At 53.6% G+C, this 18293-nt stretch overlaps 6 protein-coding genes across 6 annotated transcripts; 1 reads left to right on the forward strand and 5 right to left on the reverse strand.

Annotated features, from left to right (window-relative positions):
- Positions 1 to 461: 461 nt before the first annotated feature.
- On the reverse strand, positions 462 to 4891 carry HMPREF1120_00328 (uncharacterized protein). Its single transcript, XM_009154324.1, has one exon. The coding sequence runs from the start codon at positions 2080 to 2082 to the stop codon at positions 1264 to 1266; it is 819 nt and encodes a 272-aa protein (XP_009152572.1). The 5' UTR covers positions 2083 to 4891; the 3' UTR covers positions 462 to 1263.
- Positions 4892 to 5328: 437 nt separating this feature from the next.
- HMPREF1120_00329 (30S ribosomal protein S8) lies at positions 5329 to 5841 on the forward strand (the record flags this gene model as incomplete). The annotated part of the gene is made up of 1 exon (XM_009154325.1): positions 5329 to 5841. One exon carries the CDS (start codon positions 5329 to 5331, stop codon positions 5839 to 5841), a length of 513 nt encoding a protein of 170 aa, XP_009152573.1.
- A 1372-nt stretch (positions 5842 to 7213) lies between these two features.
- On the reverse strand, positions 7214 to 10734 carry HMPREF1120_00330 (26S proteasome regulatory subunit N2; the record flags this gene model as incomplete). The annotated part of the gene is made up of 2 exons (XM_009154326.1): positions 7214 to 10529; positions 10595 to 10734. The coding sequence occupies 2 exons, from the start codon at positions 10732 to 10734 to the stop codon at positions 7214 to 7216; spliced, it is 3456 nt and encodes a 1151-aa protein (XP_009152574.1).
- Positions 10735 to 11422: 688 nt separating this feature from the next.
- HMPREF1120_00331 (polynucleotide 5'-phosphatase) lies at positions 11423 to 13740 on the reverse strand (the record flags this gene model as incomplete). Its single annotated transcript, XM_009154327.1, has 2 exons — positions 11423 to 12046; positions 12097 to 13740. 2 exons carry the CDS (start codon positions 13738 to 13740, stop codon positions 11423 to 11425), a joined length of 2268 nt encoding a protein of 755 aa, XP_009152575.1.
- Positions 13741 to 14277: 537 nt separating this feature from the next.
- HMPREF1120_00332 (uncharacterized protein) lies at positions 14278 to 15584 on the reverse strand (the record flags this gene model as incomplete). The annotated part of the gene is made up of 2 exons (XM_009154328.1): positions 14278 to 15265; positions 15343 to 15584. The coding sequence occupies 2 exons, from the start codon at positions 15582 to 15584 to the stop codon at positions 14278 to 14280; spliced, it is 1230 nt and encodes a 409-aa protein (XP_009152576.1).
- A 411-nt stretch (positions 15585 to 15995) lies between these two features.
- Positions 15996 to 17209, reverse strand: HMPREF1120_00333 (uncharacterized protein; the record flags this gene model as incomplete). The annotated part of the gene is made up of 3 exons (XM_009154329.1): positions 15996 to 16394; positions 16452 to 16656; positions 16710 to 17209. 3 exons carry the CDS (start codon positions 17207 to 17209, stop codon positions 15996 to 15998), a joined length of 1104 nt encoding a protein of 367 aa, XP_009152577.1.
- Between the last annotated feature and the right edge of the window lie 1084 nt (positions 17210 to 18293).

The raw sequence follows: 18293 nt of genomic DNA on the forward strand, positions 1-18293 counted from the left end.
AAACCCATCGTACAGTTGCATTCATCACTGGCAGAGTACCTACGATATGTACCTACTAGTAGTAGGTATCTACGGCATCGCAAGATCAAACCGGTCTCAGCTCCCCTCCCTCACGTTCAACCCCCTGTTTCGCCCCCCAGGGGAATTGATGACTGGAACATTGCCCCTAGTGGGGTACCGTGTCAAGGTGCCGTCGGTGTGGGCCCCGGCGCTTCGTAGGCCGTTTATAGCCACTCATTCTCGACCGGGGACCGGGGGTGGACTGTTGGTGGGCTGTTACGCCGGTTCCAGCGTTGCGGTACGGCACCGAAAAGGTACTTAGTGTCCAATCCACACATGCATCGACATCATGATGAGGCACGCTAGAAAGTACCGTAGTGAGCCATGCCGCACTCGCAGGCTGCAGGAGACACTGGCAAGCTGAGCTGCAGCGAACTGAGAGAGAAAACTCTGCTGCACTCAACTTGCGTCGTAGCGCTGCTGATCCTGCACCTGTGCGTTGTCCCACGAGGGCAAAAAGAGTCAGCATTGGGACGAGGGGGGCGAGCCATGCCACTTCAAGATACCGGCACCTGGCAATTGGAAAGTACGTAGGCACCACGAGAGCCCCAGCTGCTAGGACTCTCTCCTTCAACTTCGGTTATAGAACTAATGTACCTCAGCGCGTGATGACTGCGGACGAGCTACATCGTCAACATACCTCCATCATTTTTCACGCCAAGGAGGTTGCTAGTACTTGTTTGTAGTCGACCGACCCCTGGCTCCAACTTGTCCTACATACCTAATGCTGGTCTTTGCAGGTTCCAGACCTAACAGGTAAAGACCCAACTCGGTAAATTGTCACAGATCTTTGATTAGATCAACCTCTCTTCTCCTCCCCGAGTTGATCACCGGCTGGAGGATCCCAACTGCGTTGGTAAAGGCATTCGGCAGTCCTCTGGATCACCAGTAATCCCTGACAACAGCAAAAACTTGAAGCGCATGAATGCGCCCAAAACAATTCGTCATGCCCTCCATCCTGTCATCGTACGACACCGTAAATGCAAGATTGAATTTTTCTCAATCAATTCCGATCGAGCCTTGCCTGTATCGTGGTGTCCATGTTCCAATTCGCCAAACACCGTCGCCAAAAAATAATACTTGATACCATGTACAAAAATGCCATGATTTATGTCGTAACGTCCGTAAACAATAAGAGCCCATAACATGCCCCAAACGGACCTCCAATGCATCATGGAAAGAGCTGTCTTCTGACACCCGTGCTCATGCAACTGCGGTTGGAGGAGAAACAGCCGTAGGGGACGGCGCCGGCAAAGTCGATGATGGGTCATCGACTGCCGAGCTCGTTGCTATCAAGGTTGAGGGAAAAGTAGCCACCGCAACTGTGCCAGCATCTCGTGTGGTCGGCGGAGGCGGCATTTCTGGGTCCTCGACTTTCCGCTTCTTGCCCTTCGGGGCTGGATCCAAGGGAGGTGATCTTTTGTATGTAACCGTTCTTGTTACCACAGATCGAACACTCACCGGCTTCGGACACGCGCTTTTGGGAGTATCAAAATAGCGCCGGGTGCTGCTGTCCAGGTTCCAATCGGCGGGCGAGAACGGAGAATAGAGCATACTCCCACTGCTCATGCCGCTGATGGCAGTGCGTGGCGAAGGTCCGCATGTGCTTGGGGAGAAGGCGGGAGAATGGGGTATCCGTAGTCGCCTCAACGCACTGGGATTCTTGCGGCTGTACGGCGTAGGTGGGACGGAACTGGGGGAAGGTTTTTGATTGTCGGTCTTGCTCAGGTTTTCTGTGGACGACGTTGTAGAGACAGTGGACGCTATCGACTCTCTGGTGCAAGTGGATTCGTCTGACATAGACCTTTGAAGAGCTCCCGTCTCAGGCGGACTTGCCAGGACAGGTGTCAGGGCTTTGAGAAACTCGGTATAGGCCACTGGCGGAGTGATGGGTGTGCCCACGTCTTCTTGCTTGATCATCGCTGATATACACGAGACTGGAGTGTTGATGATCTCAGAGGGGAAAGACGCGGTCTTGGGAGTCTGAAGAGGTGGGAGAACTGGCCGGGTCACCGCAGGCATCTTGACGGTCGACAACGAGTGAATCGATCTTCAAGGTTGATATTGAACGGCCCAAGGTACATATGGTGAAAGAGCCGTTGGCAGACACCGGCGAAGGGAGGAGAGGATCGTTCCGTGCGAGAGAGACGTGAGAATGGAACTGACAGCGGGAGAGGTGGAAGGTCTATTTCTGGGAGGGCACACAGCGCGCGGAGCACTGGCACAACAATCTTGACCAGGATGAGGCCAGCTCAGTCACCGGTGCATGTACCAGGTGCAGTCGGCTGGTCGGGAAGGGTAAGGTAACAGAGCGCTATTACTGGAAGTACGATGGCGCGTAGAGAACAAAGTAATCGGCCAGCGAAGTAGTGCTGTGAACAGAGTGGAGGGTCGAGGCGCCCGACTGATTGACGAGGACGATCGAGCAGGACCGGGGGCTGGATTGACGGCGGGCGGTGAGTGGATGGATGGATGTCAGAGCCAGGAAAGGTGTAAGGCAGAGAAGAGGAGGAAGTAGGTAGGGAAAGTTTGTTGTACTGGCCGTCGCGGCAAGAGGAGGATCGAAGATGGAGGCCAGGAGTTGGAGGCTGAGGGAATGCTTCGATGCAAGTGCTGCGTTGTGGTGGGCAGGTGTTAAAACGGCAAGATAGGCGGGAGACAGATGACAGGTGCGGTGATTGGCTGGTTTCCTTTTCTGTTGCCGCCGGCGGCAAAGACACGAAATGGGGCCGGCGCAGTTGGCAGTTGCCAGTGGGTGCGGCGGGACCGCTGACAGGCACCTCGCTAGCCACACGCTGATTGGCTGCTGTCTGTCTTCACCCGCCTCGCCTGCTGTCCAGCTGTTCGCTTCTTTGTCTGTTGATTCGACCACGCACCCTGCGTTGGTATATGTGACTTGTAGAGCAGACTGCAGACCAGCTCGTCCACGCAGACAGGGTGCTTTGGGCTTCCTGTCAGGCTTCCCCCGGAAGGTGTGTTGTTCTTTGTTTGCCTGGCCAAGCTGGTGGTCGGCTTGCCGAGAGGACGTTCGATAGGCGAACCAGGTGGCACGATGTGACCACTCGATGCCTGCAGACTCTGCGCGTTGTTCTTGAGGTTGTGCTCTTTGGGCTGTTTTAATGCAACATCTCGGTTCTCACTGGCGAGCGAGTGTGCAGGTCGGTGAACGAAAGAGCCAGGGTAGAATTATGGCAGCTGGACATCCAAGTCCTCCGTGAGAATTGGGTGTGGCAGCTGCCATTTATCTATTACCCTGTCAAGCCGCTGGCCAGCTGGTCATCCTGGTTGCTCTGGGTTTGTTGTTCAGTATGACACAATGCTGGGCGCTATCTGCCCTCGGCCTCCTTTGATTTGTTGCACCTTGGATGCAAATCAGCAGGCTGAATGGCCAGACATGACATTGAAAGTTATTACACCCACGAGCGCGCGGCAGCAAACAGCAACTCGTCTTGCATCATCCAGCTTCGCAACCCTGGGCGCTCTTTCTTGTTAAACAAGTGACTGGACGGGGCAATCTACGGGCGGCGTTTGCCTTCTGCCTCACCTCACTCAGACGGCTGCTGAGTGAGTGCGCGCCACAATCCCCGAGATCAGTGGTTGCAAAAGAACCTTTACCGAGAAAGGCCAAGCGACCCGTCTCAGAGTGAATGATTTCATGGTCCAATCAGGTTGACCCGATTGTCGTTCATGGGCACGCTCCTTCGGGCGTTTGACAGTTCAATCCTCCTGCCTCGACAGATTTCGTCGGAAAACTTTAGTTGTTCCCAGTGGGCCGTTGGCAGCATTTTCCGCTGGTATTGTCTTGGAGGCGCGATTGTTCCCATCGGACGTAGGCCGGGTCTCAGTATGCTAGCAAGATCCGCGTGGTGCATTCACCAATCACTGAAGGTATGTGCCGTACTGTAGGGTCTTCGCAACACCCGAGCTGTTCGAGTGACTGGGAGCGGCTATGGTATGTCTTGCAGCATGATTTAGCCAATCTGACCCGGTCGACGATGCTCTGTGCGTTCGCTTCAGCCGCCTTGGACAGCTTCGTATCGAGAAGTTGACCCAGGGGGACACTTCGCTACCGCCCATGCTGTGAAATGCACCCGTCGTCACGCTCGCTTCCAACACCAGAAGTCCTTCACCATTACCCACATTGCCGATGTCCTTTTTTAGCTACCTACCATACCTTCGGTCGTAGTTCCAATTGCTCCACGCCTAGAGCCCTTCCGTGCCATTTCCGGCGCCTCTAGTCAGCTCAAAATATCTTACTGTGCACTCACCTGAAGTAATAGGCAGTCAGGCAGTCGGGTTTCTCGAGAAACCATTCCGGAAGAACGATGGGGTGCGCCCAGGCACATCCAATGAGATTTTGTCCTTCCACTCACCTGGTCCTTGGCCTTGAAGAGGGTTTCGCGCCTTACGCAGCATGAGAGAGCCATGAAACTCCATCGGAAGGAGAGAGGCTGCCTAGAGCCTTCACCGAATTCCAGCCGTAGGTCTTCCACCCCAGGTCACAGTCCTCAGGATAGCGAAAGCAATGTCCTTCTTGAGCCGGATTATTCCTGGGCTCTTGGAGCGCGACGTCAAAGAGCAAGCGAGGAAGACATGAAAAAGAAAATACCTAGGTATGCTTGGCCTAGGCCTCGTGATATATGGCCCAAGAAAAAGCTGTACTTCCTCGCAGCACTGTAATCATGTCAGCAGCTCATACGCCCAGATCTTGAAGGACAGCGAAAAGAGCCGCAGTTGGAGCTCTTCACAGCTCCAGGGTAGGTTGACCGATGGAGAGCATGCGACATATCGTATAGATGCTGCGCGAGAAGTACGGGAGCTGATAGCAGCCAGTGTCCAGCTACTATCGAGTACCTGTATACCTATAGCTGTGCAACTGTACCTCTGCAGTGGTGCGGTAGTCACCGTTCCACCAATCACGGCCCTGATAGCCGGGTACGGCGACCTTGGCATCCCGACGCGGTTTTTTTGGAGATCCGACAACTTTCATCTTCCCATTGCCTATGACCGACTGACTGCTTGCTACATTGTTGTCACCAGTTTCAGACCTCAAACAACTTAACAGCGGCCATTCCTCGTCCCAGCTTCTCACTCCACCGAGCCGAGGTTCTTCCAGTTCCAATCCTAGCTGGAGTAAAACCCCATAATCTAGATCACCCGGTTACTACCTAACATTGGAATTTCCTCTTGCGCCAACCCAACGCAGCTCTCGACGACAGACTCGACGAACATCCGCGGTCCTCGGTGACCAACAACAAACCCTCCGCCATGTCTCTAGTGCATTTAGCAAACACATGTTCACATCTTCAGAACGCCTCTCGGGCGCGGCTGGGCCTCACCTCTATCCCTGACACCAAATTCCACCTGCGACTGATGCTTGCGCTGCAAAACTCGGGGTTTATCTCGACCGTCGTCCGCGGCGGTCCTACGCCTCCCCCAGCCCACGGACTGCTGTCGCATCCGTCGTCGTCCGATCCCACCGCACCCATTGAGCCCGTGACGAGACACAACATCTCAACGCGGCGGTTGTGGCTGGGGCTGAAGTACTGGCAAAGTATGCCCGTGCTAGAGAAGATGAGTCTGGTCAGCAAGCCGACGAGGAGGATATGGATGGATGTGACGGGATTGAAACAGCTCGTCTTGGGCAAAGACGCAGGATACGTCAAGGGACTACGGAGGCCCGGGGAATGCATCTATGTGAGCACCGACAGAGGCATCCTAGAGGCCAGAGAGTGTGTTGAGCAAAAGGTGGGAGGCATGTTGATCTGCCGCGTCCGGTAACCGGGCTTTTCAAAGTATATTGGAGGAAGAAGAAGGGGACCGAGAGAGGCCGTGCTTACAGGAAGAGAAACAATGGCAGGGAGGGTGGCAGGCATGGCAGTGGCTTCAAGCGGTGAAAAAAGGACTCGTGGACCAACAGTCACAGTCATGCCAGACTCGAAGATCGCGCATGATCAGATACCATCAACCAACCCCCTGCCAGGACCCGATCCCCTGTGCCTGCTGGATCGACGCAACATGGACTTCTTTATCTGCACAAGTCCCAGCAGTATTGGGGAAAATCCTTTGACCTGAGCACCTACTTTAGCAAAAGCTCCGGGGGAAGAAAGGAGAACCGTGATCGGATCCGCGAAGCCAAGAAATCCAAACACTCGACAAGAAAGTATTCACGCGTTGTTCGATGAAGTTTCCTAATGGAATTGGATCTCCTTCAACCCGTCTTGTTTTCGCGGCAGAAGCTTGTCCATGGTACCACTAAATCAACGATATCCACTGCATGGATGGGACAGGCACGACACAGGCCGTGGTACGACATATCGTTGCATGGGGAATCAACAGGACCACCAGGATAATGGCTCAGATCGACCCTCCTCCCTCAAACTGGTCAGGCCGGTGGTCACCGGCTACTGGAAATGCGACGATCGCTACGGTAGTCAACCATTGCCCTGCCTAACCACTGGGCCGAAACAATTCAAATCCCCTCCCTTTCTTTTCCTCATCTCCGTTTTCTTCTTCTGGATGAAGATCCTGGTTTCCAATATCCAAAACCATCTTTTCTGTGCTGAGCAGCACCCCAGCTCAGCTGATCTGTATATAAACATACTCTATACATTACGAATCACACTTCAATGCATCTTCTTGATTCTTTTTTTTTCTTTTCTTACTCATCATGCCGGCCAGCAGGGTGCCCTAGCCCTCTCATATAAGCCCCAGAGTCAGACTGTGCTATTAGGACACGAGCATGGCACGCACAGACATACCTGATCCAGACTTTCATCAAATATACAAAGTATACACAACCATAAAAATCCGCACTTATCCTAGTGAGGATTCGCATGCTACTACTGCCAGTCAATTCAAGAGCCAAGGCAGTCGTCCTACTCCAAGTACTACTAATTCAGACTTGATTAGATTACTACAACGCTGGCGAGCGGACCAGCGCCATGTGTTTTGCCCGTGCCGGCATAGGCATCTCTTCAAGTTTCTCAGGAATTGTTCTATTCTGCCCAGAGGAAGTGGTACATAGTATAAAGCCCCATAGGGGCTCTAAATGTCACTTGGGCCTCCATTCCGAATTCCGTAGAAGTCTCTCTTATTCGCACAATATCAATTATGGTAGGTAGTAATAGCCAGGGTGAACCCGACCTACTTTCTACGACTCGTGGTGCTGCTCCTCGCCATCTCCATCTCCCTCTGTATCAGTCTCATAATCGAACTCATGTGGCACCGGTGCTTCTTCTGCACCTTCTTCATCCTCATCGATGGCCGTCAACACTCCAGCGGCAGCCGCGGCTCCAGAGCCGGTCAGTAGTGATTGTATGGTTTGGGCCGCAGGGGTTTGTGGTGCTGCTTGCTGTGCTGCACCCGTGCCTGCCGAAGTGGTGGCAGCTGCCACGGGTTCGACCTTGCTGACCGTCAAAGGGATGATTTCACGTTCCTTGTCCGGTTCCGTATCCAGTACCACCATCACACCGCCGGTGGGTTTCTTGACGGGCTGATACCGCTGATCTGGGAAGGACAAGTACTTGAGCTGCGCTGGCAGAACTCGCGACATGTTGCTGATTTCGTACCCAACCTTCTCCTTCTCGGCCTTCTTTTTGTTGACTTCCCCAGTTTCGCCTTCCTTTTTCTCGCCTTCTTCTGTCTTCTTGCCCTCATCTTCTTTGGCTGCGGCCTCGTCGGTCTCCATCTTGTCACCCTTTTCAATCTTCGGGGTCACAGGCGTGACCGTGTCAACGTCCATGCTGTCACGTCTTTGCTGCTTCTCTTTCCGTGCAGCTCGTCTCTTGGCCTGAGCAGTAGTACTAAGGACGGCGGTCTTGACCTTCTCCGGGGCCTCGTCAGCCTTGACCTGCTGCTCAGGAGGATAGTCAAACAGGCTGGGTCGAGTGTTGCAGTGGAATTTGAATACCGGCGCCTCCAGTTTCTGGTCAATGCCGATGACAGAAGTAGGTGTCAAGGACAATGAGAAGAAATGGGCCAGAGGGAACCAGTACCAGTATTGTGTAAACACAACGATTCCGACGATGCCAAGCATGTTCAGGTTTCCAGTCTGAGTCTGTAGGTTAATGGTGCAGTTTCGACCGCCAGCATCCAGGATACCCATAGCCAAAGCACAGCCGAATTTGCACATAGCATCTTCATGCCTGTCGCTAATGATTTTCAACATCTGCTTGCGGATTGTTCCGACCTTTGGGTTCATGGCCTCGGTCTGTTGGATGAGAACCATGGAGAGGGCTATTAAAGCTCCCTGGCGGACGAAGTCTGTAGGGTCCTTCAACATGGGTTCGAGCAAATCAATGGCCTCATCGAGACCAGTACCTGCGCAAGAGATACCCAGCGCCATAGCAGCACCATATCGGACATGAGGATTGTAGGACTCCGCTAGGAGTTCCACCATTCTAGGGACACTGCTGTATTTCCGGAACAGGATAAATCCCAAGCTGAGGACAGCAATACGGCGGACGTCGTCACTGACGTCACTAACAGCGACGTGGAGCAGTTTCCGAACGGCCTTGTTGCTGCCGGTACCAACATAGGCCATAGCAATGGTCAGGATACCGCCATATCTCATTGTCGGGTCGGTGTCGTTCAACAGACCTTGAATGAGCTCGTCGGCGCCCTCCTGGCGGCCATACATGATCAACGACATACCCACGGCAAGACCTCGGACGATCTTCTCGTGTTGTGTGTCGTGGGCGTGCTGGATCATGTCGGACAAGACTTTCGTGTTGCCGGAACCAAGCATGACCAGACCCATAGCTAGGCCGACAGCCTCACCATTGATTGCCGAATCGCTCCAGAGGACATTTCGTAGATCTTCGAAAACAGCTTCGTCACCAGAAGCCATTCCAGCCACGCCGAGACCAAGTGCACCACCATGTTGGACAACCTCCTCGGTTGCTTCCTTGAATTTCTCTCGGAGGAAGTCCACAGCCCTGCTCTTGTGGTTGGCACAAAGCAGACCATAAGCAAACAAGGATCCTCCTTGGCTGTACGGAGAATCGTGAGACCCAAGTCCTCCGGCTTTCGGCAAGTATGGGCTCAATAGTCTTTGCACCTGGTTAATGTTGCCTTGATGGATGACACCAAACACAGCCGTTGCGGTGAACTTGGACCAGTTGACAGCTTTCCCCAGCCATTCTAGATTCTGTCTGAAGAAGGTATCATTTGCCGTTTTGGCGTGCATAAAACCAGCAGAAAGCGTGACCGCCGTATGATAGATGGAGTACCGAGGCTCCAAGCTGTCTTTGACTTTGTTCAGTATGGTATGATCGACCCTGTTGGACTTGTGCAGGAATTCAATGTTCAGGTGCGTCGACGTGAGGCCGTCGAGGATGTCCCTGATCTTTTTGATCGCATCCTGTTCCTCTGGTTTAGTCAACTTGGAATTCTTGAATGGCGCAGGCGCTCCGGCAGAATCTTGCAATTCCTGCTGTAACTGGTCTTCTGCTTTGCCTTGCACGTCCTCGTCCATCTTGTCAGCATCTTGGGGAGCCGCTTCGGTCTTGGTCTCTTCTGGCAGCATCTCGGACAGTTCTTCCCGTACTTTTTGCAGGAATTCTTGTGTGCTGTTGTCGTACAGGTCGAATGAGACTTGGTAAGCGACGGCTAAGGACCGAGAATCCCCCTTCTCGACCAGGTGGCGAAGCATATTCGAGGCCATTGAATGTTGATCCAAGTATACCACGCATTTTGCGATCGCAAAATAGTCGGGCGAAGGGATTTCGTTGAGCAGTTCCAGTATAAGTTTGAGGATCTCGTTGCGCAGGCCGCGCTCTTCGACGAGGCTCATACAGATATCGAGGATATACTCCATCAACTCCTCCCCTTTCTTGGTGGCCTCGCCATTCTCTTTCCGTTCATCCTCAGAAGCCCGTTTTATCACGCGACGGAGGATATCCAGGTTGCGAGCTTCCAACGCAATTCCCACCACTTGACGGTATCTTTTCTCTTGGAAGCACCTCTCGAAAAGAGTCTCGATGACACGGTTCAGGGCTTTCTGAAGGCCACGCTGCTGAATGACAGCCTCAGGAGAACCCGCTTGTCCGACCTGGATACCGGAGTTTGTAGGATCGAAAGCCGATGTGTTTTGTCTCGACAAGAGGGACTTTGACGGTAGAACAGATTGAGAGAACGGCGTCACTGGCGAGGTCAAACTGGCCGACATGCTGGCAGCCCCGTCTCCGCCTTGCTCAAAAGCCGTGTCAAGTTGAGGCTGCGTTCCAGCGGTAGTAGCAGCAGCCAGGGTAGGGTCGCGGCTTGCAGACAGGGCGATGAAGGTATCTACACATTTGGAGATGATGGTGTCCTCGTATTCTCCGGGCTGATCCAACCTGAAATGTTTCCCAGCACCCAGGGCAAAGGCCATGCTTTCATTATATTCTTGTAGGTGGTAATACACTTTGGACGCGACAATGGCGGCAAGCTCACGCTCCGGAAAGGATTCATCTTCATACAGCGCCTCTCTGCATAGGTTCGGATTAGTATCATTCTGCAGGCAAAAGGGTTACCTGTGGTTAACCAGACTTACATCTGAGGAACCGAATCGGCAATTTCCGTCCACAGCAGATCGACCTGGCTGTCTAGTTGCTTCAATGCAAAGCTTTGGAGCTCTGGGTCTGGCTCGGACAGGAAGCCGACCAGCCCGGCCGCTGATACCAATCCAACCATGATTTCCGTCGGGGTTGTGGTGTGAGGACAGGCAAATTAAAAGACCTGATGTGTTCCTGAGCTTCGTTGATCTATCAGCCCGGAAGGGGCAAAAGGGCGCAACGTCTGGCCGAAGCAGAATTCGGGAGGACCGCGAGTGGTAGGAGAGAAGAAAGTCTAGTGTACAGAAACAAAGTTGAGAGAGAAGGGACGAAAGATTGAGCGGATGGAAGAGGCAGCAGAGAGGAAGGGAGCGAAGCTGCAGTCCAGTTGGTACAATCAGAACGTGTCCGGCGAAGGATGCGATGGATGAGATGGACTGCGCTGCTGCTGCTACTGCGGCGATGCATCAGTCGTGCTGCACTGCACTGCAGGGCCAGTCACGGTGCAGTTCGTCGTTTACATCAGCCTCTGGCAGCCTGGCCGATTCGTGCTAGCCTCTATAGTGCTAGTGCAATACTAAGCCTGCAGTGCCTGGCTTCAGTGCTCGATTACTAAGAAAGAGGACCTCCTTCAAGTTCTCGGAATGGTACACCTCTACCATACCATCGCAACCAGAGCGGATAGAACAAACTCATACTCCATATTACAAGGGTATCGATTAAAGGCGCACCGTTCCGTTTCTCAAACAAGACCGCTCAAACCACTTCTTTATCCGCATATTATCTCTTCAAAGACGTCCTTCAAGCCCCTGCAGAGGAGCCAGCCTTCATCGTACCTTGTTGACAGTTCCTGTGCGGCACAGGATCCTGACGTTGTCCAGAAACCCTCGAACGAGATCTTCGTACCGACTAGGTCGCCCTTCTCGTAGGTTTGCAAGTTGGATGCGGATCTGTTCGGTGCTGATCTCCACTTCCAGTTCGTGTTCCTTCTCCGGTCTGTTCGGATAGCTGACTTGAGTCAAGTCAATCTGGTACGCCATATGCCGGTAGCTCATCCGATCCTTCTTCCTATCCCTCCCGCCATCTGTCATCTCCGACAACCAGTGCGGCTCTCCCTCCCATGGACTTTCGATGGAGATGGAGATTCTGTAGTCGAAGTCCGAGTTGGGGTTGTAGATGTCGATATCCGCGATCCGTGACTTGATGATTTGTGCCTTGACACGGCCGGTAGTTTCGTCGATTGTTCTCCGCACGCGAGGCTTGTGTCGCGGATTGAGCCACGTTACTATGCTTGGAGGCAGATTACGTCTTCCCTCTTCTGTCAATTCGTAGAATTCGTCATATTCGTGAGGATGGTCGTAGCCGATGACCTGACGATCCGAGGTCTGCGATTCGCGCATCGACTCTTGTACGAGGTTATTGAGAAAAGTGTTCAACAAACGGTGTTGGGCCTAGGCTCTCGTTAGCACGGGTGAAAGACAGAAGAGAAATAAACGCTTACCATGTCCATCGAACTATGAAAGCTGGTCCTTCCCCGAAATTTGTCGCGACTGAAAAGGGTTTCCGTCTCCACTGGTAAACTCAAACGATGACCAGTTGATTCATCAACTATTGAGCCTACTTTCGCCTCAATCTCAAACATGGCTCCGCCCCCTGGCGGATTCGCCATTCCAATCATCTGATATATCCAGTCGCAGACTTTGCGTGAGAGGTCCTCGTACGGAACGACATTCGTGATGGAAGGTTCCCAAGGTGGTTCTTCCTGAGCTGGAGTTGCGGGTACACCAGTTTGAGCTTGAAACTGGCCATTCGGAGTCTGGTGGTCAACGGGTTCTCTCTTGATGGAAGTTTGAGCCTGGACTTGTGCAATGACTGGAGGCGCTTTGATAAACCTCAAAGGCCGGCTTCGAGCGCTACGTGCGAAAATAGGCACTTCGTCCCGCCGCAAGCGTTTCCTTGGTGGTTGGGGCGTAGCATTGGCACTAGAAATATGACTCGCGCTCCGCTTTAGCAATGTCGGGACAGTTGATGGAGGGCTTGGCTGGACAGAGAAGGGAGAGGTTGCGGATTGCGGTGTCGTATTCTCCATCACTGCCATTCCCGGGCTGGGACGAGAAATGCGTTGTATCGACGTGGCTCTCGTCTCGGCCGGGGTAGAGGTTGATTTCGGAGTCGCTTCGAAATGATGATCCTCCGCCAACCGATCCGTTGTTTCGTGTGGATGTACACTTGCGCCGTGTTCAGACACAGACCGTACCGTGGGATAAGGGTCAGGAGTGATCTCTTCAGGCTGTGACAGACTCGTTTGTTGTTGCGGAGGGGGTCTCGGAATGGTCTTTGGACTGACACTTTCAACGCTCCGCTCCCGATCTCTTATGTCCCCAGAATAGGTTCTTTGTACACTTCCGCTTCGAGAATGGTCCGATTGCCCGTATGGTAGCTGAACGTGTTGACCGCTGTGCGCCGAGCCCACCGAGCTCACAGACAGCCTCCTCAAGCTCTCTTTACCTTGAGACAGGGGTCGGTGCTGATACGGCGAAGGACGAGGATACGAGCTGGGAGGGCCCAAGGGTGTCGCTGGCGCTGGTGGAGGGTGAAACTGAGCCTGGGGGGAGAGAGTGCGAGATCCGGCGTGAGCACTTGCACTTCCATTCGACGATGTCAGGTCTTCTCTCGGGGACTGGGCGGTGAAGGGAGGCTGCGCCCCGTAAGGTGGTTGATTAGATGTAGCTGAAGATGGTGTTTGATAATGATGTGCTGAACCTGGCGTGGGAGGCTGAGGGCCCGACGGTGAAGGCACAAACGGCGATTGGAATGGGAGTGAGGGCTGTAGTCCTTCACGAGGCGTCTGGATCTGCCCATGAGGCCCAGGACTCTGCGCATAGTTCAATTGCCCGGTGACGCCTGGAGTGACGCCTGGTGGAGAATTCTGCGGGCGCGGTGACTGCGCGGCAAAATACGACCCATTGGGAGGCGAGCCGTAGTCAGAGGCAGCGAGAGGCTGCGGATGCGACTGCGAGCGGTCGGCAAAGGCGTCGTAGGAGGGCGTAGAAGCTGGTGTCCGTTCAAAAGAGTGGGATGTATGCAGTCGAGGAGGCGGCTGTCGCTGGGTCGATGAGTCGTTAAGCATCGATTTCAGATCCATGGCTGCTACAGTCGGACCAAAAGCACCATATGGCGTGCAGCTGTGTAACGGCGCCTCGATCTTGCCATCAACAGAGTGCTCCAGAGGGTGGGTTAGTCGTTCATGGTGGCCTTGTTGTTGAGATCTGGCATCGCACAGACACGAGAAAGACGAAACTGCGCCAGACTGAATGATTGACTGCGCGCGACGCCAATAATGCCACATAATGCCACAACTCACTACATTGGCACACAGCACCACCAACAGCCTGACGCACCCTCCGCACGCACGGCCACTTTCATCTTCAACGTCCTGCCAGTGCACACTCTCTATTATTATGTACGTTAAACATATCAGAAGTGGTCTCACATATGGTGGTTTCTTGTATGTCATTCACAGATTTCTATGATATGCTGTCTGTTGGCTACTTCAATGCCAAACAACGGCGTATCCCCCAGAGGAAGTCTGCGGCTCTTATAAGTCGTCACGCCGTGTCGGACTCCTCTGCTCGGGTTGAACTGCAATCCCATCACTTGATGAGATGCAATCATTGCATAGCTATAGTTGTTGATTGCCGTCCTCGTGGTTCGGCGTCAGCGTCCGCAGCCACTCCCGCAAGCCCTGCCGTAGCTGCTCCAAAGCTGCCCGCTCACGCCAGAAGTGCCCTGTATCTACCCTCACGATCGTGAACTGTGACCGGGATCGAGAACGCAAGTCCTGCGCCCACCGCTGCAACTTTGCATCCGTAGTAAAGACATCTTTGCTTCCAAATAAACAACAGCAAGGGTGAACTGTAAGCTCATGATACTCCTCCGGTGACGGTCCAGTCCTTCGGCCTTTGGGCGTGAATCTGAGCGTCGAGAACATGGTCGTGAACCCAGCAATCGGTGGTAACAATGGCGATATCAGAACATAAGCCACAGAAGGTCTTAGCAAGACCTTTTCAGCCAGTTCGGGTTCGCGTTCTGATTGCGATGCGATGATGTGACCAGCTTGACCGCGAGACCTGAATTTTTGACGAACCTTGTCCATACTTTGCCTAAACCTTTCGCCATCCACACTCCTCCTGGAGGACTCCCGGCTGACTCGTCGGCTGGCAGCATCGGATTCATAACCGCCGGCAGTTACAGCACGACCAGGACTTTGTCCTTGTTGTCGCTGGCCACTCCCGGTTCCGGATGGGGATAATGTGGTGCTGCTTGAATTATGGACAGTCAAGTAAGCATTCGCATCTCTAGACAAGTCCAATGCGCGAAGCTTGATTTCACTCTCTGCCGACCCCGCCGTTGGCGACTCGAACAGATCTGCAACCACTTCGATGGATGGCAGGTGTGAGGCGACCATGGCCCCATAGGAGTAGCCGCCGAGAACGAGCAGAGGAGGCGGTGTCGATGCCCTTCCCGAGACATCACTGCAGCCTCCCTCTCCTTCTTGGGATCGGTAAAGTGCATCGATGTAACACAGCATAAATCCGTAGACCGAGACATAGTCTGCCAGCTCTGCCTTTCCAGACCATGATGTTCGACCTGCTGAACCAGAGGCACCCCTACATGACACAGTACATTACATCAGCCGATCACAGCCGCGACATGAAAGACCGGAAAGAGAGAGTGGTCAGCACACCTGAAGTTGAACGTTGCTAAAATGCACCCATACTGGAGCAGGACACTGCCAGCCAGACCTACTACGGGATCATCATAGGATCCCCCCAGCGGTGCGTAGGGATGTGCTAGGATGGCAAAGGCCCTGCCCAGGGATTGAACATTGCCATCTGTTCTCCTCGGATAGTATAGTCGGCAGTCGAGCTCGAGGTCATCGTGAGTGCTTGGGATGACAAAAGAGATATTCGCCTTGGGGAGAGACATGGATGCAGGGATAGTGTGGCGATCACAGGCCACGGCATGGCTTGTCGCGCAGGAATTTTGATCAATATATTTTATTTGACCCCCACGATCCTGCTCATGGTGTGGAAAGTGACTGCCTTCAATGCAAAATGATACGCATTAGTATAGTGTCAGATGCCATCCTCAGTCTCCACAAACATGACTTTATATTTCGATTACCCGGGGCAACTATACCGACGCGACCATCCGGACTACAAAAGTACCTAATATTGGCATCATTGCAGTGTGTTGACGAAAGAAGATAGTATAGCCTCGGATCCAGGCAATCATATACGTTTTCAATAATGCAAACACGTCAGAGACCAAGATTCCGACCGCACACATATCTATCCAAGGGAGCTGTTGGCTGCATGTCACAATCATATTCATTTCCTACTCCATGTCCATCCGCCGAGTGCCCCTGACCTCGCGGAGCCGCCTTTGGTGTTCTGAATCGTACTTCGCTTCGATATCGTCGTCATAATCCTGATGTTCCCTACGTTGGCTTCTACTTCGGCTTCTACTTGCCTCGCCTTCAACCTTGTGGTCGAGCTCAGTGGCCCTATCTGTAGCCCTACCTTTGCCTTTCGACGACGGCTGTGTTGAGGAGACGGGATGAACGACCAATTCCGGCACACCTGAGCGGTCCACGCGACTCTGACGGGTGTCCTTGTTCGAGGACGACATCTTTTTGGCCAACTTGTCTGATTTTTCCCCAGACGCAGCGAGAGCGCCGCCTGCCGCCAGCTCGGTGCCGTCATGATACTCCCAACCTTTGGTGTAATGCATGTGCTTTGGTCCCACAGTTAGCAGATGTATCTTGCAAGGTCTAGACAGGATATCGCCAACCTGATGCGGGCCCCAGATATCAGGGGTGGCAGAACGAGCTCCGTCTCGTTTCTCCGAAGGCGTCGGGAAGCCTGAGACGGCAGCGCGTCGCTCCTCGATCTTTCTGCTGTGTCGACGCTTCAACCACACGGCGAGCCATGCCAGAAATGCGAACCCGACGGCCAGGATGGCCACCATCAGTATCCAGCGCCAATGCCCCTCGATCCTTGTAATCAATCAGAGTCCTGCGGGAGGAGAACCTTCCATTCCATTACTTACCATGCCTGATGGGAGGAAGACGACTTCGAGCCGGAGGCAGATCCTGTGCCAGAGTTGGCTGCTCCTGAAGAATCCCTCGTGACGGTCGCAGCATTGGTAGAGGTGGGAGATGTCGTTGCGGCGGTGGATGTGAGCGGGTCAACGCCTTGACCCACTTGTGCGCAAAAGCCCGTGAACCATTTCTGCAGCTGTTGGCGATCGGCTTCAATGGTGCATTCACCCGCGCAGATCGCGTCGGGGGTGCTATAGAGCGCCTGTAACAAACTACTCTGGCAAAAGCAGTTTTCATAGGTGATTTGGTTTGTGGATGCAACGTTGGGTGGTGTGCAGAGGGTCTGGGCTTGAAGCAGCACGGTACATGAGAGTGCGCAGCCGGGAAAGCTGTTCGAGGAGGACGTTGGGACGATAGTCTGAGCCAGGACGAGATGGGAGAATGTGATTAAGAGGAATGCGATTGTTGAGGGAGAGGCGGCCAGTGCCGTTGGAGTCTTGGTGAACATCGTGTAACGAGTAAGGGATGCCTCCCCATACGGAGCGGCAGCGGATCTGAGGTATGTTCAAACGACAGATTTGCAAGCCCGAAGGCTCTCGACTTGAGTTGGACTGGAGAGGATTCCTCGGCAAGATAAATCTAGTGAAGACAAACAGAGCGCAGAGAGGCGCATTGTTCCAGGTCGGTTTGAACGAGTGATCCTGCCCGGGTCAAGCTGGGGCAGCAAGCCGCAAAAGAAAGCCAAAAAGGGAGAGTGAAGTGAATCGACCTGGAAGCAGGACGACCTTAATAACGGTAACTAGAATGGCACACTAGCAGTGTAGTAGTAGTGTGGCAGTGGCACGGCACTGCAGGCTGGATCGAGCGACGGGGATGATCCTAGACAGTCGCAAATGGTTCATACGCCCGGCAGGCGGGGAAGGAAGTAAATTAGAAAGAGAGCGGCAGGAGTGACGGCAGCATACCAGGTACTTCAGTCCAGCTCATGGTCACGAATGCCAGTGGTGCAGTGATAGATGCGCACCAAACTTGAACGTCGAGTGCAGAAGCAAAGGATCGGCTGACTGCACTCCTTCAAGCTTGGATGGCTGGTTGGTAGCCAAATGCCGGCAGGTACCGCACCCACACCTCAGATCTCCAGGCTCAATCTGGCACGGTAAGGGGAAGGCGTAAGGGCGGTGATAGGCTTAGCATTGCTAAGACAGTAGAAGCCTCCAGCTGGATGAAAAGTGGAGCCAGTTAAAGACCCCTAGTAGTAGTGCTACTACTCGGCTAGTCGTATAGCACTCTCGCTGTATGACTTGAACTATAGGTACCTTGTCTCAGATCCCACCTCGTATCGGCAGATTGCGGATGTTGTCGCGGCTGAGGAGACAGGTGACATAGTACTGCCAGTCAGTGTAGTACCTTGTGCGTCTGATGCGGCTTGACCTGGCGCTGGCGCGAACCGGAGTCTCGCTGGAGACATACAAGTCTGTAGAACTAGAAGACGTGCGAAGAAGTTTACCTGCCACTGCAGAAGTACAACTGAGGTGTACACTGGCACTGGCGGGGACGAGCATCGCAAGCTCGACGGGGCGCTGACTAAGCCA

This window comes from Exophiala dermatitidis (assembly GCF_000230625.1).
Source record: "Exophiala dermatitidis NIH/UT8656 unplaced genomic scaffold supercont1.1, whole genome shotgun sequence".
Lineage (NCBI taxonomy): Eukaryota > Fungi > Ascomycota > Eurotiomycetes > Chaetothyriales > Herpotrichiellaceae > Exophiala > Exophiala dermatitidis.